At 36.1% G+C, this 26896-nt stretch overlaps 1 protein-coding gene across 2 annotated transcripts; it reads left to right on the top strand.

The window, feature by feature from the left end:
• On the top strand, positions 1-26017 carry LOC131046875 (uncharacterized protein At1g76660). Of its 2 annotated transcripts, none has more exons than XM_057980685.2 (4): positions 1-550; positions 3419-4628; positions 4917-5158; positions 5384-5506. In XM_057980685.2, exons 1-4 carry the CDS (start codon positions 449-451, stop codon positions 5489-5491), a joined length of 1662 nt encoding a protein of 553 aa, XP_057836668.2. In that variant the 5' UTR covers positions 1-448; the 3' UTR covers positions 5492-5506. The 2 variants fall into 2 exon arrangements, with proteins under 2 accessions (XP_057836668.2, XP_057836669.1); XM_057980686.2 differs by lacking the exon at positions 5384-5506 and adding an exon at positions 25582-26017 and having other exon boundaries at positions 7-550.
• Positions 26018-26896: the final 879 nt, after the last annotated feature.

The following is a 26896-nucleotide window of genomic DNA, read 5'->3' as shown; positions in this document are numbered from 1 at the left end:
CATAGGTTTAGTGGGGCCAATACCCAATTGCCCTTTTAAATGTCTTCTTCTTCATCTGCTATGCTTGCCCAAAATTTTTATTCCAAGACAAGGAAATACCAAAAATAACGCACACCCAATAGCATTGTCTGTATCCGTGTTAACCTCCGCGTAGATCCTAAGAGCTCGTGGTTTTGGTCCGTTCGATCGCACGTTCACTATTTCTCCACCACGTTGGAATTGCACAGCTCTCTACGTCACAACGGTTGCTTGCAAAACCAGTGTGTTTAACGGCCGATTGGTTTCCTGAGCTTCGAACTCCAGATCTCAGGTCTGCGAAATTTCACGAGGAATACAAAGTACAGAGAGAGGTGGAGGATTTGAGCTTTCTGGGTGTTTAAGAAGAGAGCTGTCGGAATTAACAGAAACTATGGTGTAATGTGTTAAGAAATGTGAGACGAAGTTAACCATGGCTAATCATAATGCTAGTAGCAGTAGCGCGGCGAATACACTGAATGCTGCTGCAACTGCTATCAGTTCGGCTGACCCTCGATACCCAACTCCGGAACGGGTACTTTCCTATCTGTCTTTTGCAATTTTTGGCCTAGTGTTAAAGTTCGTGCATGTTGGTGATGTGGTTCTTGTGGGCGCATTTTGTTCGGTGTGTTCTGGTGGGTATGGTAGACGACCGTTGGAATCACTGTTGCATAAGTTGGGGGAGGTGTTGGTTAGGGGAATTTGAGATTTGTGATGAAGAGCTTCCTGTTTAGAAGATATTTTGTGGGAATGGTTTTTTGTTTCCGGGTAGGGTTTCTGAAATTTTGATGGGATGCTACATTTGACAGAATTGTGTTGTAGATCAGTGATTGGTTTCTAGTCCGCATCTAGTGGTTTTTTCCTTTTTTATCCCTTTTGGGTGTTTTTATTTCGCTGGAGTTGCAAAGTTGGAGAGTTTGACTTCGTATAGGGACACTGTCTGTGTGTATCTAAGATTTCTTTTGATATTATAGTTTACTATAAGTTGGGTTATATATTGCATTGATAGCTATTAGGTTTGCAAACCGTAGCTGGAATTCTACATTTTGCAGAATTGGATTATAGATCGGTGCTTTGCTCAAAATATCCGTTCACTGGTTGTTTTCTCTTTTTTCTTTTTTGGTTTAACTTTCAAGTTGGACACTTTGACTTATTCTAAGTACACTGTCAATGTATGTTTTTGCTTTGTTCAGGCATGTGGTAGGTTTTGTAGCTAAGCTATCTAGTGTATCTGTACCCTTGTAAATTATGCGTGGTGAGTATTTTTGTAGAATTGAGCTACAGATCTCACGTAGTTTTAAGTGTAAGTTTGGTAATTGGACTTCCTAGACTGCCTTCGTATATGTTACGGGTCTTGTACAGAATTGGGTTCCGAGATCAGTACTTTGTTTCAGTCTGCATTTGTTGGTAGTTTGTTTTATTTTTGGGTGTTAGTTTCTTCGAGCTGCCTACAGTTAATGTGTATGGTTTACAGTTTACATGCATCTCGGTACTCTGGTATCTCTGATCTCTGGATCAGCTGGTTTAAGTCAGCTTTAAGTCAACTATTTGTGGAATTTTTGTTGGACAGTATTAGAGCCATATCGTACTCTTAGTTTGTAGATACTAGAGCTATTCCAAAGTGAATGTTTATGTGGCTTTAATCGGAATGCAGTACGTGGCATTGATTGGAATGCAGACAGCTGAAAACAGTGCGGGTATTAATCAGTTTAAGGAATCAACGATATCCGTCTGTTAGGCTTCACATGTTAAATTTTTTTAATTCCTGTGTGAGTCATGTCATATCTATACCGAGTATTTGTCCTTAATAGACTTCGTTGTATCTTTGTGATATTCAATTAAACTATAATATACACATTACTTTTCATGGATTCTTTTACATCCCCTATAATTTCCAGATGAGAAGAACTTCTTGGTTCTGTCTTCAAAAAAGGGTAACTCAACATTGTCTTTGCCAGATGAGGTAATTCATTTTAGGTGAAAGTCTGCCTTTTTGTTCCAGTGGACAAACATTGGGACCAATTTATTTACGGTTTCATTAACTTGTTTAATCTGGAACATGTTCTATGTGAGTAAAAAGTGTTAACCTATAATCTGGGTTCAGAATTTTTCATACACCTAAGGGGAGTATATGCTTCGGCCTTTTGAAATAAGCGCTGCCCTAAGTTGGATCCTGGCATCTAATCTTTTGAGATTTCAAGTATACCTCACTATACTATTTCCATATAGAAGGTGACAAGTAGAATCACTTAGGGAAACTAGCCAGGACTTTTTGACTTAGAAAACAAAAATATTCCTCAATGATTGTACTATCTTTTAGTTCTGTTGGATGTAATGAAAAGCAACCCTTAAGGCTAATTTGTATGCCAACTTGGGCATGCACCTTCTGATTTAGCTGAAGCCTAAAACCATGCATCGTGGACAAGGGAATTTCTTTAGGGTTGGATACCTGAATATTATATTTTTTCTTCGATAGAGGAAGTTTGTCAGGGCTGCGTTCCTATGAATTCTGTCTTTTTCAATTCCACGTCTCTTTAATGTAATTCGTTTTCTAGGACAGATGAAGAAAAATTGAGACTTGACATGGTCTCAGAGATTTGACAAGCAGATTTTTAAGAATCTTTTTTGTTACACTTACGTGAAGAGGTTCTTTTATATGCATCTGCTTTAAGTGGAATTGTGAGTTGGTATCAAGGTTTTGTACAAACTGCCTTTCATGAGGATTGAGCCCTTGTAGCCTTCTGTGGTCTCCTCTGCTTCTGATTGTCTTATTGGGAACTCTAAAACACGACCTTTGGGTATGTGGGGAGCTTTATGATAAATTTTGATTTTTTCGTATTGCCATTAGTATAATGAAAGAATTATGATATGCTTAGCATGTCAGGGGCTTGGGGGAACATCCAAGATCTTATCATTTTTTCAGATTTTCTCTATAATTTGTGTTTGATTCAGATTTTACAGGAATAGGGTATGGTTACTTGGGTTCTTAACATTGTATTGCACTTAAATAGCAAAAGGGAAGAACTGCATAAAAATAAAAATCAATCCTGCAATCCCTTTATTGGGTTTACTTTCTTGAATATTTTCAATCGAGTGGATGTGGGTGTTTCATAAATCGTATTTGGAAACTGTACTTATAACTTCATGGACTCTTTGAGTCACTTTCTCTTTTGCTCCAATAGAACTTCCTAGATGTTAGTTTTGTGTTTTATTTCTGTGGTCACTAGGTCGGTATCATCCTAATACTGTTGTTCTTTCCCTTACCAAGGAGAGGCTTTTTGGTTCTTAGTTTCTTTTCTTTTTATAGTTGTTTAATAAGTTTCATGTTATTTGATCCATAAATTACATTGTCATGTGTTTTCAAGTTTGACAGTCTGAATCCTGTTATGTGTGCATGTAACAGCATGGAAGATGGAAGATAGGTTGTTGGAAAGGATTATCATGTTTTGGATCACAGAAACGAGCATGTCGGATTGTGCCAGCATCACGTACTCCAGAAGGAAATACATCAGCTAATCGAGCAAATGGAGCTCAATTAGCTGGTGTTGCTAATCAATCCACAGGTTTGAATCCATCGTTACTGGCACCTCCCTCTTCCCCAGCTTCATTTACAAACTCAGGCAATCCTTCTTCTGTTCAGTCACCAAATGTTTTCTTGTCTCTGTCTGCCAATGTTTGTTCACCTGGTGGACCAACATCAACCATGTTTGCCACAGGACCATATGCACATGAGACTCAACTGGTATCACCTCCTGTTTTCTCAACATTTACTACCGAACCTTCAACTGCTCCATTAACTCCCCCACCCGAATTAGCTCATCTTACGACTCCATCATCCCCGGATGTGCCTTTTGCTCAATTACTTGCATCTTCATTAGATGTTAAAACTGCCAATAAGGAGAATGGTGTGACTTTTTCATGTTCTCCTTATACAGCATCAGGTTATGTTGCTACAAGTGATCTTCAAGCTGCATACCAACTATATCCTGGGAGTCCTGCTAGTCAACTAGTATCACCAAAACCGGGAGTTTCTGGTTCTGGTTCACCATTTCCTGAACTTGAGTATCCTGGACATTGGAATGCTGGTCAAGATACCTTATACAAGTATGAGCCATCCAAGTTTTACCATGACGTGCCCTCCCCTAGAAGTTTTGTGTTGTCACAAGATTCAAGTCATTTTGACTCTACCAAGTCGGCAGGGTTATGCTTGGATCAGTCTCAGCCAACATGTCAGTCTGGGGGAAAACAGTTTGTCTCTTCCCAAGAAACAGATGATTTCTGTGATAATGGTGAAAATGCACAACAGAATTGGCACATGGAACCCAATAAACAAGACATGGAACAGATTGAAGCATATAGGGCATCATTTGGATTCAGTGCCGATGAAGTTACAACTTCTAATCGTGATGTTACAGAAGTTCTAGGGGACAGCCTAGGGGACAGTCATTTTGGGGCACAGAAATCAGATGGTGTAGAATTTGCTGCCTTTGACAGGAGAAATATGAAGACTGAAACACAGTTGATAAGTGGAGCTTTATTTGACTCTGGATATGGAGTTTTATTGATGGATCATAAAGGACACAATCTAGAGGCACAAAGCATGGCTAATACAGGTATTGGACTTACATCTCTGTTATAGTGAATAGCTTATATTCTTTTAAAATTCTCAATATTGACATTCTCATGATCTGTTTGTAGTCTGTGAAAATTCCCTCCTTTTATATAATATAATGCTCTTTTTTATTAAAAGAATATAGCTAATATCCTTTGTAAAATTTATTGTTCCTCTGAACCAATTGGAGATGATATTGATATTACAGTAATGGCAGATGAGGAACTGCATTCACTTTTAAAAGCCAGTATTCTTCCCTGCAAACTAACAAATTTCTGTTTCTTTACAGCTAACTCAAAACATAATTGGCAATTAGGAGGAAACGAGGCTAACTATGCAAGTGAAACAAAAGATTGTGCTGAAGTTGATATACTGGACAAGTTTTCAAGGTTTGGGGAGTTCAAATTTGATGAAAAAGTTGGGACAGATGCATCAAGTTCAATTATAGAGAAGTGGACAAGATATAAAGAAAAAAGAACTGCAGAGAATGGACTAAGAGATCATGATTTTTTTCGTATGAAGCAACCACAAGTAAGTAGTAACTTGGTCATGTGATCTCTAACTTTTGCATCATTTGTAATGAGAAAGAATGGATATACTTTTGTTAAGAAATTTTTTACTGGTTTCTGGGAGGCTGCTGGGGTCGAGATAATGCACTTCTAGTTTCTTTTTTCGTCTAGAAGTGTGTGCTTTTCACAAAGATTGAATTTCTTTGAAATTGTTTAATTTTTAAAGCTTTTATCTTGTAAACTTCAGGACTTTGAGAAATTGAACGAATTACTGTTTGTCAATGGTGTGTCTTGTTGCTCCTGCAATCTTGAAATCTTTCACGGGCAGGATTTTAGTGTGGTATGTGTACTGTAACAAGCGTTATTGAGATTTGCTTGTACTGTGCAATATTATCAGGCAACTTATGTACTATAGCACACTGCATTGGCACATCCACTGTTTGCATGTATACTGTCTCTTTCTGGAGTGTGGCTGTACCTTCCCTCACATTTATTTTAGCTTCTAGTGTAGCATGATACTTTAATATGCAGTCACGAAACTTACTGGTACAAGTTTATATCTTTGGCAGCCTGTGTACTTAGCTTATTGCTATGGCACTCTCACCATTTACATTTATTTTAGATTATAGTATATCATGTGTACTATAATTAATAATATGCATTGTTGAAACTTGGTCGCACAAGATTCATTTAGCAGCACATATAGCATACTGCATTAGTGCCTTTACTTTGCGCATTTAATTTCATTCTTTTTCTAAATAATGACATTGCCTCAATGTATATTAAATTTAGCTTCTAGTGTGTGGTGCATGGATTATGATATTCATTGTTTAAACTTTAAACTTGCTCCTTCAATTGTATATGCAAACCTATGTTATTACACCCTACACCACCTTAGTTTTGTCTAAAGGATGACTCTTTCTTATAGCTTCAAATTGCAACTCAACCTTTCTAACTGCCGAATTTACATATGTTTATTGCAAGTTTTAAGACCAACTCAGTTCTCTTTTATTGAATTTAACTGATAATTAAGTCTGCCAAATACAAAAGAAGATAGTGTGCTCATGTGTTTGAGTCTTTGAGATGTTAGTGATTGAAAGGGGTCTAAATATTCGAAGGAATGTGTCGGTAACTAAATATGAAATAGACCTTTGTGATGAATGTATTGTTTTTAAATCTAGCAAATAATGTTTACAGTGGAATCCAATTAGACTTTTTGTCATCCTATGCCAACAACTGACCAATTTCTGTAAAATATGCTGTTAGTTCAGATTCATGTAATTGACCCTTATAGCCAGTATCATTTTGGTTCCTACAATTTTGTTTCAGAATCAACCAAAAAGTAATTTAATGCTTGATATATTCAATTGTTGTTCAACTAAAGGGGGTGCTGTACTTGTAAGTTATAATTTAAGAATTGTTCATATTGCCTGTTGTTATTCTTTGTGAGATGAGGACTCTGAGAAAATAGTACTTCCAATGAGCAATTGGACTTTTTATCTCTGAACTCATAAAGCAGTAAAAATCAATACATCTGCACAGGTTTTTGTTCTTCAATTTACATTTCTGTTTTTTGCCTTTCACCTTCACTTTTATTGTGATTTTTAAATATTTTATTTGTAATCACACGGGGGCTCCATAACCCTTGTGCAAATCATGGTGCTTCCTTTAACTGGGCTGGAGGCCATTAGGCTTTGTTCTGTTACACTTTATTTTATTGACTGTCTATTAACACTTTAAAGTAAATATCTATACCAAGTATAGAAGCAAGAACATTATTGAGATTTGGAACCTTTGGCGGCACAACTTTTCTTGTGAATTGAATGGTTATGCTGTTTTGTGTAGTTATTAACCAGAGTAACAGACTAGAAGATTAACATAATCATAAATCTGGACAAAGAGATCTTGACTTGAGACATTAACGAGGCTATCAAAAAAGATGTGCCCAAGACTTGATGATGAGGTCTGAATACTTACTAAAATCAATTTCCCGGCAGACATCCAAAAAATTATTGAGCATCTGATGTCACCAAACTTGATTGAATGTCCATGTCAAAAAAAAAATGAATGAGGGTATAGAGTATATCTACATTATCATGCTAGTTAGAGCTACTTGCAATAGCTAGGATACCCAAATGCTGCGTTGTAAGATGGTTCAGTTAATTGTTCCATTTAAATCTATTTTCCACCAAGTTTCCAAGACGGGGACTGTAGGAGACAGGTGGATGCATTTTGGGGATGGTAGAGGACAACAAAGGGAATGGCTATATAAAAATTAGGAAAAAATTTAAAAATAAAGGGACATTTCATATATTCATATGATAATGTTGATAAGGGAATCATCATGTAAATAATAGAGATCTTTAATATACAATATTGGAGTTGAATTGAGAGTTCACAGGAGAGTCGTACAAATTAACAATTGTCAAAATTTAATTGCTTTCATAATTCATTGTCAATGTGCACACGATATACACGATATATTTATATATTATATAAAATTTAAAAATACAACGAACTGCCCAAAGACTGCAAATCACAACTACAAAAAGTCAAAAACATAGAAAGTATGTTGCTGGCCCTAATGAACATCTGCCACCACTGCATTAAAATTGAAATCCAACTGAGTCATTGCCACATTGAAGGGCTGCATCATCTAATGGAACCCCAACCAATACTTCCTATGCCTCTTCCTGATCAATCTGGTTGCATCTTTGGGTTCAACATCCCATCATAAAGTTGGAATCTATTAATACAAGTCCGACGACCCTGATTCGCAAAGCATTGTACACAATCACCAAATTCTCCATTTGTCTAGACATAAACCTATTCCTCTTGATAGAGTGGATGAAGCTTTATGTGGACCAATTCCTCTTTGCAATTGAGGAACTAACAACATGTGAAAGGAGATGAATGGAAAGCACCCTCAACTCTAGTGTATCCTTGTAATACCATGTCCACCATGAAATAGAGTTAGTTTGAGCTAATGTAGCTCTATCTATGCCTCTAGTTTGGTAAATATTAGACTCTAAAGATTAGTGAAGGCAAGCCATTATGAGTGAAGTATAATCAACTCTCACTTGAATATATCTTACAAAGGACCTTCATTAACCCTTATTTCACCACCTTCATCATCACAAGGAAGCAACCTATGAAACCTTTAGTACATACCATTTGGGATTTAGAGAAAAGGCTGCCATATGAAGTGTCATGCCCCCTTTTCTCAACATCAATTAATATTATTATAATATGAAAATAAAAAATGTTTTTCAACACTAGTTAAAATATAACAAACAAATAAATAAATAAAATATAAATATTAAAAAAAAATAATAAATTCAATTTAAGATTTTGGTGCCAAAATAGGGTCCATGAATCCAAATTGAGGAAGGTGTATTAACAAGCTTCAACTATTCATTTTGATTATCTGATTTTCCATATTCATATTTGATTGAATTCAAGCTTTCACACTTGACAACAATTTTAGAGGTAGGACAAAACCCTATTCTCTTCTTGGCAATTTCTACTCAGGAATTGCAGCTCATTGATAAGAGTTCTTATCCAAAATATTTCAGGTCAAAGGACGAAGATTTGCAAGCAAAATTATTGAGTTATCATTGTCAGGTTGCTTGTTGAACTATTGAAGGCAAATTGGTGCTACAAGTCACAGGTCTAAAGAAGCATTATTTACCACAATAAGGCACACCATTGGAGAGTGAATTTGGCATCAACATGGGGGCAAATACATTGCTGCCATTAATTGGGATAGTGACTTGGCAAATTTATATCTAAGAGATACCATAGACAACGAGTTTGTTAGCAGTTTGGAGGAATGTTCAACCCATCAACACATTATGGCAAATCTTATTGCACTATCAGCAGTTTTGGATTGGTATTATCTAGAGACAACACATCTATAATTGAGTCAATTGATATCAATCTAGTAACACTTCAGATCTACTGCTTCTTAAAGTCAGCCAAAATTATCATTTGCTAGGGCAAGAAAGGATGGACTAAGCAACTGTATGTAAGCAACAAGTGTTCCAGTCAATTAAGGATGGCCTAGGTGTGGATGAATTTTTTATTTGACTAATTTTTGTATTAGGAAATGGTGCTGTTGGCAACATAGGTTTTGGCTAATATTGTATGAAAGCTAAGCTATTGGGTTCTTGTGTGTTGGGTCCTGAACCCGTACCCAATTGGGCCAAGTGTGTGAGTAGGGATGGGAGCACCTTGGGAGTTGTCAGGGAGCCTACCAAGCAGCCTTGAGTTCCTTGTTGGTCCGACATACCTAAAGGGAACTAAGCAAATTAATTTATAATTTCGTTCAATAGAAAACTCAAGGCGCTCTCATATTTAATTTATAATTTATAAAGGGAACTAAGCAAATTAATTTATAATTTTTTTTAATAGCAAATTGCAATCTACTTGGAATGGCCACTTGTTGAAGTTCAATGGGCACTAAGAAAACAAACAATTCAAATTTGATCAAGCATCTCCTCTATGGATATATGTTACAATCCTCAATCAACTTCCAAGAGGTGGGGCTTTTATTTGGAATTGTAATGAGTGCAAAATCCAATTTAAGAGCTCATGTATTTGAGTGAAAGCCCACTTATGTGCTATAAGTGGATGTGGAATTAGAATATGTGGAGGGCAAAAAAAATGAAAAGGGGTTGCCAAAAGAAAAGATTATGGCACTCATTAAAGAACAAGAAGAAGCTGATGCTATGAATGAGGGAGCAAAACTAAAATTTCATCCTTTAGCAAGGAAAACATTATTGAAGGCAACTGCAGATTCATTAATGGCCTCCCAACATTCGTTTCTTGGAGACTCCCTTTATCCAAGAATAAGATCCTTCTCCTTCCCACAAAAAGATGCCCATTGGTTAAGGCATTTCAGAAGAAACAAGAGACATTGCAGGAGAAAAAATTGCATGTTGTATTTATACCAATGGTCTTCCTTTCAACTTGGTGGGACCGCCATGTTGATGGGAAATGATGACGACAATCAATAATGCACGTTTTGGTTTTACAGGTCTTGGTTATGAAAAGGTATGCTCCACCTTATTGGCAAAATATTTTTCTTTTTGTGAAGACATCATTTTTTCCAATTAGGGATTCTTGGATTGAAATAGGAGTGTCCATTATTTTTGATGGATGGAAAGATTGCAAAAATTGACCTTTAATATATATTATTGCAGTGTCTCCCAAAGGGACAATGTTTTTGAAGGCGGTTGATTGTGAATGGCAAATCAAGGATGCATAATTCATTTCTAAAGTTTGCATTGAGTCTATGGAGACTATGGGTTTTGAAAATGTTGACCAAGTCATTATGGACAATGTGAAACATTGTAGGGCAATAGGTGCTTTGGTTGAGAAAAGCTATGTGAACTTTTTTAGACACCATGTACTAAATATTCCCTTAACTTGGTGATGCAAGCAATAGGCACTCAAGTAGAGTGGCTGAAAGCTATATATACTAAGGGTGAGGAGATCCAAATGGTGACCAACCATATATGTTAGAAGGCATTTTCAAGACTCTTGAATTTGGAATTGTTGAAGGTAAATTTAATTTAATTTGTCATGTTTACTTATGTTTTAATGTGTTATTAACTTATTTTTAACACAACATTAGGTTGTTGAAACTCGATTTGCATTACACGCGATCATTTTAAAATGACTGATGAAGGTATGAGAGGCATTGGATGCCATGGCCATTAGCTATAAATGAAGTATTTGGAAGCAATCAAATTTAGAAAGGGCCCTAAAGGTCAAGTCATTGATTGTAGATGAAGATTGGTGGGCTTGTGTGGACTATGTTTTGAGTTTCATCAAGCCTATCATGAGTATGATCAGGTTTGATGATCATGAAATCTATGATGGAATTGATTCCATGATAGAAGAAATAAAGGTCATAATAGCACAAAAGAGAATGATCTTTGAGAAACATTCTTTCAAAGTGTGGAAAAAATCATTCATCATTGCTAGAACAAGATGAACGCACCATTGCATCTCCTCTCATATGCATTAGCCCCCAAATACTATAGCACATATATACTTTCTTTTCTAGGGGAGGATTGCACCATGTAGAGATAGTGAAATTGCTAATGGGTACAAGTTGGCATTTTGAAGAATCTTCTTAGATCCAGAAGTGGTGGATAATGTTAGGAAAGAGTTTGGCAGGTTCATCTAAAGACGAGATCATAGTATTTGTGCTCTTTGAGACCAAGACAAGGAAGACACTGATATGTGGTGGTATCTCCATGAGCAAGATTATTTGTTCTTCCAGCCTCTTGTAATCAAGATTCTATTACAAGCAAGCATTTATTTATTATTTTTTAACTTTTGAAGACTTTGGTACTTACAATCCTTTAATTTCTTTTTTATTGTTTTATTTTTAAGTTGTGTTGATTTTCTCTTTAATTTCAATAGGTTGCAAGTTCTTTTTTGATTGAATGAAATTGTAATACATACTCCTTTATTCACTCGGTAAAGCATAACTAGCTGGCTGCAAAAGATATAGAAGACTTGGTTTATATTCATTCCAACTTGTGTTTCCTATCAAATAAGCAAGATGACTACAAGGAAGAGGTAAACATGAATTGGAATATAGCCCATGAGTGTAGCAACTTGGATGCATCTATTGTAGAGCTCGCTAGAGTCAATATATATGGTGGTGAGGCTCTTACACATGATGTACCTTGACGTTCTTATAATAATAATAAATATATATATATATATATATATATATATATATATATATATATATATATATATATATATATATATATATATATATATATATATATATATATTTGTCATGCAATGTACCAAAACCTCGTACCTCATATCTGATCTTGTACCAGAACCAACAATTTAGTATGAAAGACATATCAAGCTATTTGCATATCATATTGGAACTTGTTAGATCTGAGTTTGTATTGGACACATTGCAATATTTTTCTTTTTTAGTATTCTTTTACTAGCCATCTTAGGACAACGGCCATATATTGTTCCAATGATTGTTTGATCATAAAGAAAATAGAAAATAGAAAAAATCAGAAAACACAAAAAAATACAATTGGGAACGCTACATGAAGTTGTGTGTTCATTGTGTTCCACCTTTGCATCACAATGAACTCAATATGCTACTCATTTGATCCTTAATTAGGATCTCTATTACAAATTGGTTGCTTCATTTGCCCAAGCATATTGTTAGATGTCTCATAAATCTCTCCAAGATTGGGGGAGTCTGTATCAACATATCTAGTGACATCTACAATGAGTAAGATAAAGGAGCAAACATTTGCAAAAAAAAATCTCAAAAAAGGATAAGACTCAAACAAATGATAAGTTAGAAATGTAGAAACAATAAAATCAGGAATTTATTAATAAAATTAGCAATTTCTTATCTCACAGCTTTTTCTTTAGCAGTGTTTGTAGTAGGCCATCTACTCCATTTTGAATTAGCCATTGTCAATCATAAAGGCTCTTGCAAATCAAGTATCCTCTCTAACAAAATGAACCTAACATGCATCGTCTCCATAGGTGTGAGGAATTTCTTCTTCAAAAATGTCTCCAATATAGCAATTGAGGCGTGGTGGTTGCAAATGAACATCTAAATATCTCTAGCTTTTGTCACCTCTTGCTTCATCCACCTTCTTGCTTCATTGTAGATGTGCTTGTAAATACACTCCATCATCTCTATCATCATGCTAGCAATTAGTGATCACTTGCACAACATTTGAGGCCTCAACCTCCTCTCAAGATGTGAAATGGGAAGTTCACATCTTTGCACTTCTTTGAACAATCAATAGTTCTAAGAAAATAAGAGTTAGCTACATGTGACAATGATGTTGATGAGTGGTTGATGTCTAATATCAGTCCAACCATCTATGACAATATAGCAGCCTGTCTTAATCTAAGTCTGCCTCATGCCAGCATCACCAAACTCACCTTAGAATATTTTTTGTCAAAAGGGTACTACATAGTTAATGTTGTGACCTTTTCACACATCGCCCCATTGCAAATGGGGACCCCCTACTTTTTAGGCCCTCCTTGTCTTTTGGCTTGCGTTTTTGGGTCTTTTCGTAGCAGTCTCATCAGTCTCTCTCTAAGTTTGCGAGTGTTTGGGGGTCATATTGGTCAAGTTTGCTTTTCGTTTGGGTGAATTTGATGAAGTCTAGGACTTGTTTTGTTAATTTTAGGGTTTCTGCCTTCAATCCTAGATTTTAGGGGTTTCTTTTAGGGTTTTGGGAAAACTGAACTTAGAACTGGAATCGGGACCCCTTCAAGGAACCTCCCAGTAAAATTTGAGCGAATTCTGAGCACTTACTATTTTTAGTAAGTTTCACTGCCTCTCGGATTGGTCTAATTTTGCCAAAAATCAAACTTACTATTTTTAGTAAGTTTCAATTTTTAGTAAATGCTTTTTTGACCTATTTTGCCCAAACCTTGACATTTTGAAACACTTACTATTTGGGAAAATCTATTTTTGGCAAGTTCTTCACAGGAAAACACTGAAATCTGAACATCCCTGAAGATGCTGAAGATTGAATGCTCCTGAAGATCATTTCTAAATCCGGAAGAGTCAAAAGGCAAACAAGTTGGATCAAAAAAATGGTTAAGTTTGGAACTCCTATTCTAGAAGAGGAAAGCATGCAAAATCATCCAAGTCTGGAAATTCACATCAATCCACCAATGTCATCTTGATTCGAAAATGGCTTGAAATTTCACTTAAGTCTGGAAATTTGAAAGATCTTCCAAAATCCAGAATTTGCATTATGATTCTTAGGGACTTGAAACCACTCTCAAACATCCTGCCAATATATATGAAATATAACTTAAAAGTATAAGAAATACTTAAATGTTATATTTCATATATATCCTGATGAAGAGAATGAGGAAAAATCATGAAAATCCTTCCCCAAGTCAATTCAGCGCCCAAGTTTGGCCAAGGGCGCCAAACAAAGGAGTCCATGGAGAATGTGGAGAATGTGAAAATCCTTGCCTAGGTGGTTTTAGCGTCGATACTTCACCAAGGGCGCCAAAGTGAAGTTGACATGGAAAGCATGGAAAAATGTGAATTCCACCACTTAGTGAAAATTTCGCCCTACTCCAAGGGAGGGTGCCAAAGTGGAGTGCTCAAGGAGAATGGACAAAGTTTAGAATTCCATGCCTAAAGGAGATTAGCGCCCAAGCCATGATGAAGGCACCAAAGAGGTGTTATCTTGGAAAACCTTCAATGTGATGAAATTCCTTCTTCCTAGCAAAATTCTGCTCGAAGACATGGAAGGGCGCCAAAGTGGATGATGCATGGAGTCATGTTGAAGTTAAGAATTCCTTGCCTTAGGGAGAATTGCGCCTAAGGAAGGTACCGGGGCGCCAAAACTTGATGGTCATGGAAAGCTTCAAAATCACAAAATTCCTTACCAGTGCAGAATCATTGCCCAAGTCCAAAGGCAGGTGCCTAAGTCAAGGTATCATGGAAGAGCATGGAAAGGATGAATTTCCTCTATCAAAGCCAAAATTCCAGGCCCAATGAGGAAGTTGAAAATTTTCTAAGGCAAGTTGAATTTCACGTTCCATGCCTAAGTTTGAAAGTCCAGAATGGAAATTTCCAAGGCAAAGGAGAATTTTGAGGGTCAAGGAGGAATGGAAATCCCCTCGCGAATAATTTTAAAATTTCTATTTTTAGACACCAAATCTTATTAAAATCCGAAATTTTTTGTAGATTTGGAATCGTGAGAGATTTCTCTCTCTACTAGACCCAAGTCCTAAATTTTAGGTGAATCCCTAAAAAATAGGAAATGTGGCAAATTGATCAAAAAGCTCCTTGCAGATGTGATGAATTCAAAGAGCACAAAAAATTCCTTCCTCGAGAAAGAAATGCGCTCAAGACAAAAGTCTAGGAAAGTGGAAAAATTGACTAAGTGATGGAAATTCCTTCCTTTAAGACAAAATTCTAGGAAAGTGGAAAAATTGACTAAGTGATGGAAATTCCTTCCTTCAAGACAAAATTCCAAGAAATGTGAAAAATTGGCTAAGTGTTGGAAATTCCTTCCTTCAGGACGGAATCAAGGATGAACTAAACAAGAAGTTTCCCCTGGGGAAAAAATTGAAAAATCCATTCTCAGGCATCAATTCACATCCAAATTTCAAAATTTTTACAGATTTGGATTCGTAGGAGAATTCTCTCCCTCCTGGACTTGAAACCCCAATTTGTGAAAAATTCCTAAAAAAATAGGAGATGGTGAAAATTGATGGAAAACCTTCTCCGAGCAAGGAAAGTTGAAGAGACTTCAAGAAAATTCTTCCTGAATCAAATTTTCTCTCTCCAACAATTCTAGATGTGGAGGAGCGGATATACGATGACGGGGTCCACTTGCATGGCGAGGATCTATTGAACGCATGGCAGTATGGTGGCACATTCATTGCCGGAGTATTTGACGAAATGGTGACCCACTCATTGCATGTTGAATTTATGGCAGATTCTTTTTGCATGCAGCCGCTGCATGTGGAAATGGAGCATTTATGACATAATGGGGTGATTTTTGCATGGATGAATTTACAACGCATGTTGGGCGAATTTGGAAAAGGTGGTGCATTCAATGCACAATGGATGCCATTTTTGGCAGGAATGTAATTAATTGTAATGGATTGGAATTAATTGTATATGGGCATAATGGGTTATTAATTGTTGATTCCCACCTTGTTGCATCATGTGTGGGGAATCTTTTAGGGAAAACCCTAATTAGGGTTTGCATGTAATCATGGCCTGAGGCCTATATAAAGGGGTGACCCCCCTCATTTGTAACAGGAGGGAGACTTGTATGAAATTGTTGAGATAAGTTTTGAGATAATAACAGTGAAACATTGTTCTCTGATGCTGTCCACTTAAGTTATTTTTTCAAAGCTTGCATGGTTTCACCTTCCTCACTTAGATTAGAGATAGTAATGGTGTCTGATAAATTTCCATGGTTCATACTTTTTGCATCTTGTTGTTTGTAAGTTGCAATGTAAAGTTAGCCTGAGTCATTAAACTTGTGCTAAGTTCGGTTGTGGACAGTTGTTTGGATTGCGTCGTGTTGGGTATTCAAATGCACTTTCTCAATATGAAAATCCTTCATCATCCTCAGAAGATTGCACCAGTTCTTGCGGAGTTGTAGTTAAACTTGGCGAAGCAGAGCTTGGTTTATTTGGAATTTGTCCACCAGAGCACTATTCATTGTTATCACTGCCCTTAGGCGTAGATTTAGATCCTTCTAAACCCTTTCCCTTTTACTTTCAGCTCATTTTAGTTCGTTTGAAGTAGAAGCATCATAGATTCACTATATTTGATGATGGAGTTCCAGCCACAACAAAGAAGTGAAAGAACGGTGCAAATGTAAGGCCCCTTGGATTACCAGCAATCACATCAACCAACTGAGTCATGTCCGTAGCATAAAGGAACCTTGGAGTCGATTGTTTGAACTTCTTGCAATCTTAGCATGCAATCACACTTTGATCAAGAGAGAGTGAAGTGACTGTTAGGCAACTTTATTCTGTGTTCGACGTAGTCATAAAAAACACGTCAACAGAACATAAGCTACATCTTTGAACATTTGTCTGAAGGAGAATGTGCCATATGAAATGGGATGGCATGAGCATAAAAACTTTAGCAGTGGAAGACTTTGCCCCATCTCATGCTTGCATATTAGACATACTTGCAATTGTTTCCAACCTATCACTAGCACTAGTCTTTCACTTCTCTTTTGTAAATATCACCACTAACACTTTCAACCATGGTGACATAGACGTAGCTCATTGTGTAGATTGTACTAACATCAACATACCCTTAGACCTTGCTCTCACTCTTATATGCAATTTATTAACCTCCACCTTCTCATCATCCTTTATATCTAGACACACCTTAACTCTATGTCTTGTAATGCCTAAGAGATGGGAATATACCCTAATGTAACCCCCTCAAAAATTATCTTGCAAATTTTTTAATTTGATATAAACACAGTGTACTACCCCTCAAATTTTTCTTTTTTGCCTTTGTCTAGGGTCCTCTCAAATTGGAGAAAAGGTTTTTCGGAATTCAAAGGGCCTTATGCAAAGTTTTTTAAATTGGTGGGAGGGCACTCAAATGGGTTTTGTGGTTGTTCTCCTTCACCCACAACACTCCCACACCTTGATGAAACCTCATTTTAAGGTTGAAACTTTAACATTTCTTTCTTTCATTTTATGTTAACTACTCTCCTTTTTTACCTTTGTCCAAGGTCCTCTCAAATCGGAGAAGAGGTTTTTTGGAATTAAAAGGGCCTTTTGCAAAGTTTTTAAATTGGTGAAAGGGCACTCAAATGGGGTTTATGTTTGTTCTCCTTCACCCACAACACTCCCACACCTTGATGAACCCCCATTTAAGATTGAAAATTTAACATTTATTTTTTTCATTTTATGTTAACTACTCTCCTTGCTACTTTTATTTAAATTTTTTAAAATAATGCAAGTGCAAACTGAAAATAGAAAAAAAGAAAGGAAAATCAAATATTTCTCCCTTAAAACTGAAAATAAAAACAGAGAAATAAAATAAAACGAAATAATCACTTACCTCTTCTATTTCTTTTGTTATTTCTAATGTTGCACGCTACTTTTGATTTCTCGTGTTGCACCTTTAAACCTTGTACAATAATTATTTTTTCTTGAACTTAGTTATAATTTCTTTTAGCGTATAATATTGAATGAGAATGAAAGAGGGAGGTTTCTTTTACTCATTCAGGTCTAAGTGTGCTGTGGACACTCACAAAAAATAAAATAAAAATAAAAATTTGATTGATTTAAATTTGGGCTTTCTAAGAAAATATTTTAGTGTTCGTATCTCTGTATTTTTGAGATGTTAATGGGATGGCTCGGGCAATTTTTTTTTCAGGGATCATAGGGGGATGTTTCTGAGGTTTTCTCAAAATTTACCCAATATAGCTATGTGGCAATAAATCTTGGATGACATAGGATCAAATGTCTTCAACTTGATCAAATTAGTTCCTTGCTTACAATAAAAGGTAATCAAATCATATAGACTAAGTTACTGGTTCAAGTTCCAGTATGTGGATATCGCAAACTTTCTTGGGGTGTAGGGTTCATTATGTTTTCATCCATACATTTTTTTTATAAAATACATACATTATTGCTGCCTAAAAACAGAAATTAAATTCAAAATACAATATAGCATCATATGCTAAACGAAACCACCATAAAAAAACAAAACAAAAAACTATTAGTGTCAATTTGTCAAACTTGAATGACATGTATATATCCAGATAATAAAATCAGCAATGAATGCCATATGCGTCTTCAAAAAGATCATCATCATCTTTATTCACATTAGACATTGTAGGTAGATTAGAGGAACCACAATCAGTGCCACAAGCACTCACACTAAAAGTGTGTTGCGGGCTGTTGACACCTCCACAGTAGAAGAATGCTGGCTAGCTGAAACATCCAAGTTAGTATGCTTTGGCTCTATATCCCAAAGCTTTGTTTCGCCTTTCTTGTAGTCATTTAGTTTCAGGTGCAAGTTGGAATGCTTGGACACTAACTCAAGCCTTTTTTATTTCAATTAGTTGCATTTGATTAGAGTCGATGGAGTATGTGCTTCAATTCTACTCAAATGAAGATGAATTAGCAACCCGTTAGAGGTACAATTAGTGAGTTAGAGCTATTTACTTTTAAATTGAATCTCAAACTTAAAAACTTTTTAGATAAAAATATAATTACCTGTGATAAACCTTTGATTGCAAGAGATTATAGGTGTTGCAATACTTGGCCATGTAGGTACCACCAATTGTGAGCATCCTTCTTAAACTTGTCTCATAGAATTGAAATACTTTGATCTTGGGGTGTACACTATCAACATACTCCTTCATGTTTACATGCTCTAAATCAGCATTAGTGAAGAGTCTAGCTTATGCTTGCTTGTATCCTTAGCTAACTTAAAAATCACCATATGGTGCAACTTTCATCAATAGAGCAAGGATTTCAGCATGGTAATATTTTGGAATCAATGCAAAGGCAATAAGATATAGTGGTGTGGTTATTTTGTTCCATCACTCAACTATACTTACACCTTTTTGAAGAATGTTTCTTCAGGATCTTGTTCTTTCCGATTTATGTCTTCAATCATTGTGTTGACTCCTTCACGTACATCTTCCCAATATGACTTTTCCATGTTAGTATAATGGATTTGTGCAAAATGGGCTTTCAATGAAATTTAAAAAGATATTCCACACATTACCACTAAGTGTCATCTAGAGGATCATTCGCTTAATATTTGTTTCTCTCTCATTGTTTGGTTGCCTCTGTAATGTCCCCTTTTGGGAGGACACTAAATTTTGCCCAACATACTTGTAGAATTATTGCAGGTTGTCTATTTTCAGTCTGTTGTGCTAATTTGGACAGATTTAGTTTGATGTTGTTTCCCTCTTTAAATGCACAGGTCTGCTGTTTATATCAATCTGATCTGCTGCCTATACTCAGAGATATATGTGTGTGTGAGAGAGAGAGTGAGAGAGAGAGAGAGAATCCTTTCTATTCCATCAAGTCTGATTCTCTGGTTATTGATTTGATATTTCCTCTTCTCTTCCTTCGATGCCAACTTTATTACTGTTCGCAGATTTGTATTTGTGTTCTGATCTCTTTGATAAATGTTCATATCATTCTTCCAGATTTTCTTATAATTCTGACTTAGGTCTGCTCCTAAATCTGCTTCTAATGCTTCATATATTTTTTCCTATTCCATGGATCCCTACTTCTCAAATGAAAACTTCTCCACTTTATATCCTCCAATGTGAGGGAGAGTCACACCTCTTCATCATGTATGCCCTTTGGCAAGAGACACACCCTTCAACCTTAGCACCCTTTGAAAGAGTGTGACTCTTTATTATTTCTGTCCTTCGAAAGGGGCACAGCCTTTCACAATCAGTTCTGCACTTCTTATTTAAACCATATCTACTCTACACTTCTGATTCCCAAAATTATCCCCCTCAAATGAGGTTCTCTTCTCCCTTTTATATCTCATGTTTGAGGGAGTCACAACTTTTCATTTCATGTCTTTTGACCATTCATTAACTTAATTAAATTTTAATTATATTTAACTATATAATGTTATATTTTAATTTAAATTTAATTTTTATTCTCTTGTATTTTAATATTATTATAATTATTTATTATTAAATTATATTTCAAAGTGGGGACATTACAACCTCTGTGTGGACCAAAGTTGGTTGATGACCATGTTAGAAGTGTCTTTTGAACCTTCATAAGTTGTTTCAAGACAATTGTGTTGGTGGTAAATTGGGTCTCAACAACCTATTTGAAAATAAAAATAAAAGAAAAAAAAACAAGAAGAAAACATGATTTTGTTTTAAAGAATAAATTACTTAAGTGATAAAATTTTATATTGTTTCACTTAAACAGCTCCAATTATGAGAATTTTTTGAATATGCCCTTATGGCATATGGTGGTTGGTGATAACCATTTAGACCTATTCAGCCTTGACACATCTATTTGCTTAAATTAATTTTGTTGCCAATGTTTTGTAGCATAAGGTTGAGCAAGTGGACAACACAAGGTGTCCAAAGGATGTGCAAATAATGTACCTCAACCAATGTTCTATCTACATTACAATTTGTTGTGTTTTTTTATTATGACTTGGACAATGTTAGTAGGCCCCACTTTCTTAATGGCTCCTATGATGATGCCAACAATAAATTGTGCATCCTTCATCTATTCTTCACAATCCACATCTTTCAAAAACATTGCTCCTGTAGGGGAAATTGCATTGATCAAGAGCTGAATCCTTCCATCAATTAGAAATCATGGACACCCTCTTTCCATGAATTTTCAACAATAAAGTGCTACACCCTTGAATTTTTAACAAGTTTCACCTCCTTTGTCAGTAAGGTGCTACACACCTTTGCATAACTTGAGCCCTTGTACACCTTGGGAGCCTCATTAATTTTGCTTACTATTTTTTGCCAATATGGTGAGTTAACATTGGAAGACAGCATTTTTTGCATTAATGCATCTTGCAATGTTAATTGGCAATCTTTTGGGTTTCATTTTGAATTTTCATCTACAATGGTCTCGTTGTTTTCTTATGTGAAGTGGGCTTTTCTTGAGGCATGACCACAACTCTTTATCACAATATCATTGCTTGAGATCCTTTCCTTTCCAAAGGATGAATTGTCCTATGAGCAATTGCTTCATCTATCGCTTTTTCTTTCTAATATATTTCGGCATTTGAGATGTTGGCATGGGTGCAGCTTGCTTGCCTAGGTAAGCTTTGATGCCCATTCCAGAAATACCATACAAATGGGCTTTGACCTGACTGTATGAACTTTTATATCTCACATCACACCCACTGTAAACCCCAAAATATCCACCACCACCTAGAACTTGTTGGATCATGTCAACATACTCCGATAGCATGAAACTTGTTTGTTTTGCAGTGGGGTTGGCTCACAAAGCTAGAACTAGATGCCTTTGTAATGCCTATGGCAATAAGTTTTGAAAACAACACCTTCCAAACAAATGAAAACAAAAAAAATATATGTATCTTAACTCATTTAATATTTTAAACATGAAAGAACGAAAATAAAATAAGAGGGTTTGTTTGTAAAAGAACAAATCAGGGGAAATAAACATAAAAACTCACCTTTTTCCCAAAAATCTTCCTCTATGATCTCCTTGATAGTGAATGTATTCTTGCACATACATGGGAATAGCAATCCAATCGCTTTGGAACTTTCAATGATCAATAGTTAACTCTGTTTGTGTAATGCATAACAAGCAAAAATGAAAGCTTAGTAAAAATGAATGCTTTTTTGTCTTTGCATTCAAAAGGAGGTAAAATGAGTTTGTTTTAGAGTTTCAAATGGTTTAGATGGCACTTTTAAGGTTAGGGTACACAGTATTTTGTATTTTAGTCAAACTTTAAGTCAAAAAATAAAAAAAAAACTGCTTTTTAACCATAGGTTCACCCAGGTTTGCTCTGGTTGAATTTGGGGTTAATTAACAAGATCGGGCTAATTAACTAGGACATTTGGGGTTTATTTCATGCTTGTATTCAGACCGGGTTGAATTAGGCCTGGAACTGGCCATGTTTTCTGATGAACTGGTAACATATCATGTAGTGAACGAAATCTAAATTGCTGCCTTGGAATTCCTTTACATCTTGTGACCCATTTCACTTGATCTGAACATGGATGAAACTGGAGTATGAAACAAATCTTCCTTTATCTCTAGCTGGGTATTTTTTAATATGTTTGGATTAATGCCATATTTGCGGTTGGAAGCATTAGAAAAAATACTCATTGTTTTCATCCAAGATACAGTTGCTACTGGCAACTATCTTATCTGAGGTGGTTATATGAGGGAGTCTATGTATTGTCAAATTTATTCTGATTATTTAAAAATAAAAATAAAAATCAGTGCAACATTGAATCATTTTTGGATGAATTGAAAGTGGGATTTCCCTAGTTTACCTTCCAGTGGGATGTTGCCATATTTTTGAGATAAGAGTGTATCAGCAGTCCAGCAATCCAGACCACACCACCTCGAGGTAGTAATCTTAAAGGGATGGATCTAAGAAATTGGGGGCTCCCCTATAAACTCCAACCATACCTAACTGCCCCACACTTGGTACAGTGTTTAAAGCAAGTTCGAACCTGCGGCCACTGTGTGACTTTCAATGGCTTAACTCTCCGCACTACACTTGGGGGTCGAATGGGATGTTGCCACTAGTTCAATTATTATGTCTTAATTTCTATGTTACTGGGTCTGGCTTTGGGAGCCTGGATGCAGGTCCGGGTCCGAGCCGGGTCCAGGTCCGCTCCCTGTGTGGCTCTAGGTTCGTGGTGGGAAAAGCTATGACCGGAAAAGCTCCAATTCAACTGGAATTTGATTAGACTGACGTGACTGGAAGGAGCTGATACTTGCACTGTAACTTTCCTCATGGTTAGCCATGGCAGGATTATGAGAATGATGATGGCTAAAGTGAACCAGAAATCTTACTTCTTTGCAAGAACTGATCCGCGCAGTCGGTAGGATTTGTGAGCAGAAGTGTAAGCTGCGGAGAGCTTGACGAAAACCCAAAGCAAAGTGAGAGCAGTCCAGCTGGCAAAATGATGGATTCCTTCGAAGATGTGGTGCAAGTGCCAGACCAGAGGGAATGCTGTGACTGAGCTTATCACCAGAAGCACCAGTATGGGTAGGAGCCTTTGAGGTGGAGTGCACAGAGAATGGAAGGAAGGATTTGATATGATTTTTACATGGCTTTTGTACTAATGAACCCAAACCCCAAAAAGAATTAGCAAATCAGATCCTTGAACCTGAACCGGAACCGGCAACTTAGCTTAATTTTCTAGTGAATTAAGCTTGAAGTACTGCATCAAATAAATACCATGTATTGCATCCAATACTCATTATGTAAGTTTCATGTTTCTTGAGACTCCACAACTCTGGAGCTATCATTGAACATGGGTGGCAATCCTTCAGATTATGTTGCTGATTGCTATGGATGCCGTTTCAACTTTCAAGAGTAGATTTTGTCCCATTATACCCATATATAAAACTCTTGTACAACTGTCTTACATTTGTGTTTCTTGTACAATGATGGTTTGCTAGATCTTCTTGGTCGCAATAATATTTGATTCTCTACATTATGTTCTTCAGAGATTTATGCTGGTTAAAGATGGTTTTGACTCGTATAAATACTTAATGACTTTTTGAAAGGATTGACATGCTTGTCCAAAATTTAATAGTGAGCAGTTTAATACTTTAAGGATCTTTAGATATGCTATTGAAAACTTGTTATTTGCAATTCTTGTTGGACTCATTGCACTATATTGTGTACCATAGAAAATCCAGTTAAGCTAGGCAACCATTTTGTAAATTTTGGTTTTCAAATTTGTGCAGCCTGTGTTTGTCTCCCTGTATTAAGAAGAGGAGTGCAGATGTGATCTATTGATGCAGAGTCAGTTGCATCTGTTCTTGTTGTAAGAAGAGCATAGAGGAATGTTTCTCTCATAGTAGGACTAGACAAGAGATTCGGGGAAAGTTGAATCAACGAGTGTGATGTACATTACTATACTTGGATGGAAATTTTGAGCTAGTTTTAGGTTTGCTACTAAAACTACAGCACAGCCAACTGTGGAGGCTGTAAAGAACATGCTTCCTGATTCTACCCTCTTGCATCTGTACAAAGGAGATTATAGGATTTGATTGCATTAGAGAAACAATTAATTAATGCCATAACATTTGAGTTTAGATCACTGATAGTCTAATCCTGAAGCTCCTTTTGACTGCACATACTCTTTTTTAACAACAAACCTACAGTTTTGATGATTGAATGCAATTTTTTGTAAGTATTATTCATGCAAGCAGGTAGCAATTCATTATAAGATCCTTAAGAGAAAATGTTCATTATCGAACTTGGCTCTCCATTGTTTAAGTGCGTAATTATACTATGCAAGTACAGTTGTATGCATAATCTTCCAGAGGCATAATATATCTATTGTGTACTGATCTATAAAGTAGAGGTGTAATACATGTCTCTATCTAAATACTTGTCATAATGTTAGTACGGTTCATATTATAACACTCTAAATACTTTCCAAAATTGGACTACAATAGTAGTACAGTTTAGATTTTCATTTGTGCAAAAGTACAGAGGCAGGATGTATTCTAATCTCAGTTCTGTTAATACTTGCATTGTGGCTTTAGCATCAGCCAGCTGTACAGCCTTATGAAGAGTTTAAATTTGAGTAATACTTTCTTATTCATAATGCTATTGTTTTTGTTTCCATGTGTGTTTATGTTGGAGTACTAATTTGAACTGGTGTGTGCCTGAAATCTTGTGTTCATGATAAAAAAAATGTTTTACAAAGTGGAAAGTTTAGCAAATGCAATCTTCAGATCCTTTGACATATTTTATATCCTTGAATCTTTTTTGGTTTCTCCTTTCTTTAGCTGTTAATTTTACTTATACACTAAAGCTTGTGGCTTATCTTTTAAAAATCTTTTGTCTGCTTCCTTGGTCAGATGCATAGTATTCAATCACTGACATCATGTGTCTTTGGACCCTTCCCTGGACCAAACAATTCCATTAGAATTCCTTAGTGCACTTTTTATGCCATTTTCTTTGTTTTTTGTATTTTTCCATTTTCTTCTATTATTCCTTTCTGTGTGCAACTTTACATTCTCAAGATAGATGTTACCGTTGCAGGGCTCTAAGTGAATGGGTGGCTTGGGTTTGTGCATTTTGATATTCATTTGGTTGACACTAGTACTTAATCATCAAAAGTTATACATGCTTGCAGTAAAAATATATAATTACAATGTAACCAGGTGTACCAGCAAGCATAAAAAATCCTCATGTCTTTTCTGTTGGCATTTCAGGAGCTTAAAGGAGGGAGGCTGTCATAGAATCTTTTCTGAAAGAAACATCCTGTGTATTCTCTTCCTGTCTTCTTCTGAAGTACTGAAAACTATTTTCTTTTGTTGGTAATGATACAGAGAAAATATGAGAAGCTAGGAACATGTACTTATTGTCTAGATGGTGTACTGCAAATAGGATTACTTTTCCAAAAAATTACTGTTCTGTATTGGGCTTAAGCAAGAGTTTTAATCAGCTGTTTAAGTCTCCTGGATGTGTTGGACTAATGTAAACAAAGACAGATTAGGTGTGTACAATAAGTTCTGGGTATTTCCTTCTCTTCAGCAGTCATAATTAAGCTATATTTTAAACAGAAAGTTGTGGCTTAACTCATGAGTCTATCTCTGCAAAGCTCTATGATGGCATATTTCATAATAGCAATTGTCAAATGGTTACCAATGGTGTATTCCTCTTTTGGAATGTCCTATATACACATGTGGTCTAGGCTGTCCACTCTGACTGAATGCACGATATTAGCATGGACATATGTTGTTTGAAGTTGAGCTGCACATGCATATTTTCACTGAATTTTAAAAAGTTCCTGTCAAGTGGACATGGGTTATAAGGCAACTAAATGAGTTAACTTGCAATGTATTTAGAAATTTCATATACAGTTTTTAGATACTCCCTTCTTTCCCATTATGAACAAATGTTGCATTTAACAATAGATTGGAAGCCATCATAACAGTAGCAAATTTGTTGGATCATGTTTCCTGAAATAAATGTGACCTGCTCACGAGTGTGGAAACCTAATCCCATGTTACCAAGGAATGAACATATCAAAGCAATGACATTGTTGTAGCCATCTGATAAGGTGTACATTTATTTGAGTTTGCTCCTTTCTTCTGGGGAACTTGCCTTCAAATTTTTTTATTTATAGATATGTGGACTTTAGTATACTGTTTACTGTGCTATATGCCAGAACCAGATCTGGGGGCCCCAGAGATGTGTGTGACTAGGCATCTCTGTTGGCCACACCTGCTTAAATTACTCAAACAACGTGTTCTTTGAAATGTATTTCAAAATAGATGCTTTGACTGGCAGAAGGTTACAGCTTCTGTCAAAGAGACTACTTTTCTTATGGAGGTGCAGTGGCTCAATTTTGATGAGGAAGAGGGTGCAATTTGTCTTTATACTAGATGACACTTTTGATTTGTGCAATAATCTGTGATTTGCATCACCCAGTTTCAAAATAGGAATGTAGTAAGTGAACTTGCACTGAAACTAAAAGAACAATGCATTGGTACCAGCTCCATGGAATGGGATTCTGAAATGCCT

Source organism: Cryptomeria japonica, chromosome 4 (genome assembly GCF_030272615.1).
Source record: "Cryptomeria japonica chromosome 4, Sugi_1.0, whole genome shotgun sequence".
Lineage (NCBI taxonomy): Eukaryota > Viridiplantae > Streptophyta > Pinopsida > Cupressales > Cupressaceae > Cryptomeria > Cryptomeria japonica.
The sequence above is the reverse complement of the archived record's forward strand: the minus strand, read 5'-3'. Positions and strand labels throughout refer to the sequence as shown.

Bases quoted from the DNA above. Each gene is read 5' to 3' on its own strand.
- LOC131046875 (XM_057980685.2), top strand. From the start codon at position 449: ATGGCTAATCATAATGCTAGTAGCAGTAGCGCGGCGAATACACTGAAT. The intron at 551-3,418 runs GTACTTTCCTAT...TGCATGTAACAG, and splicing joins GATACCCAACTCCGGAACGG to CATGGAAGATGGAAGATAGG. The intron at 5,159-5,383 runs GTAAGTAGTAAC...TGTAAACTTCAG, and splicing joins TTCGTATGAAGCAACCACAA to GACTTTGAGAAATTGAACGA.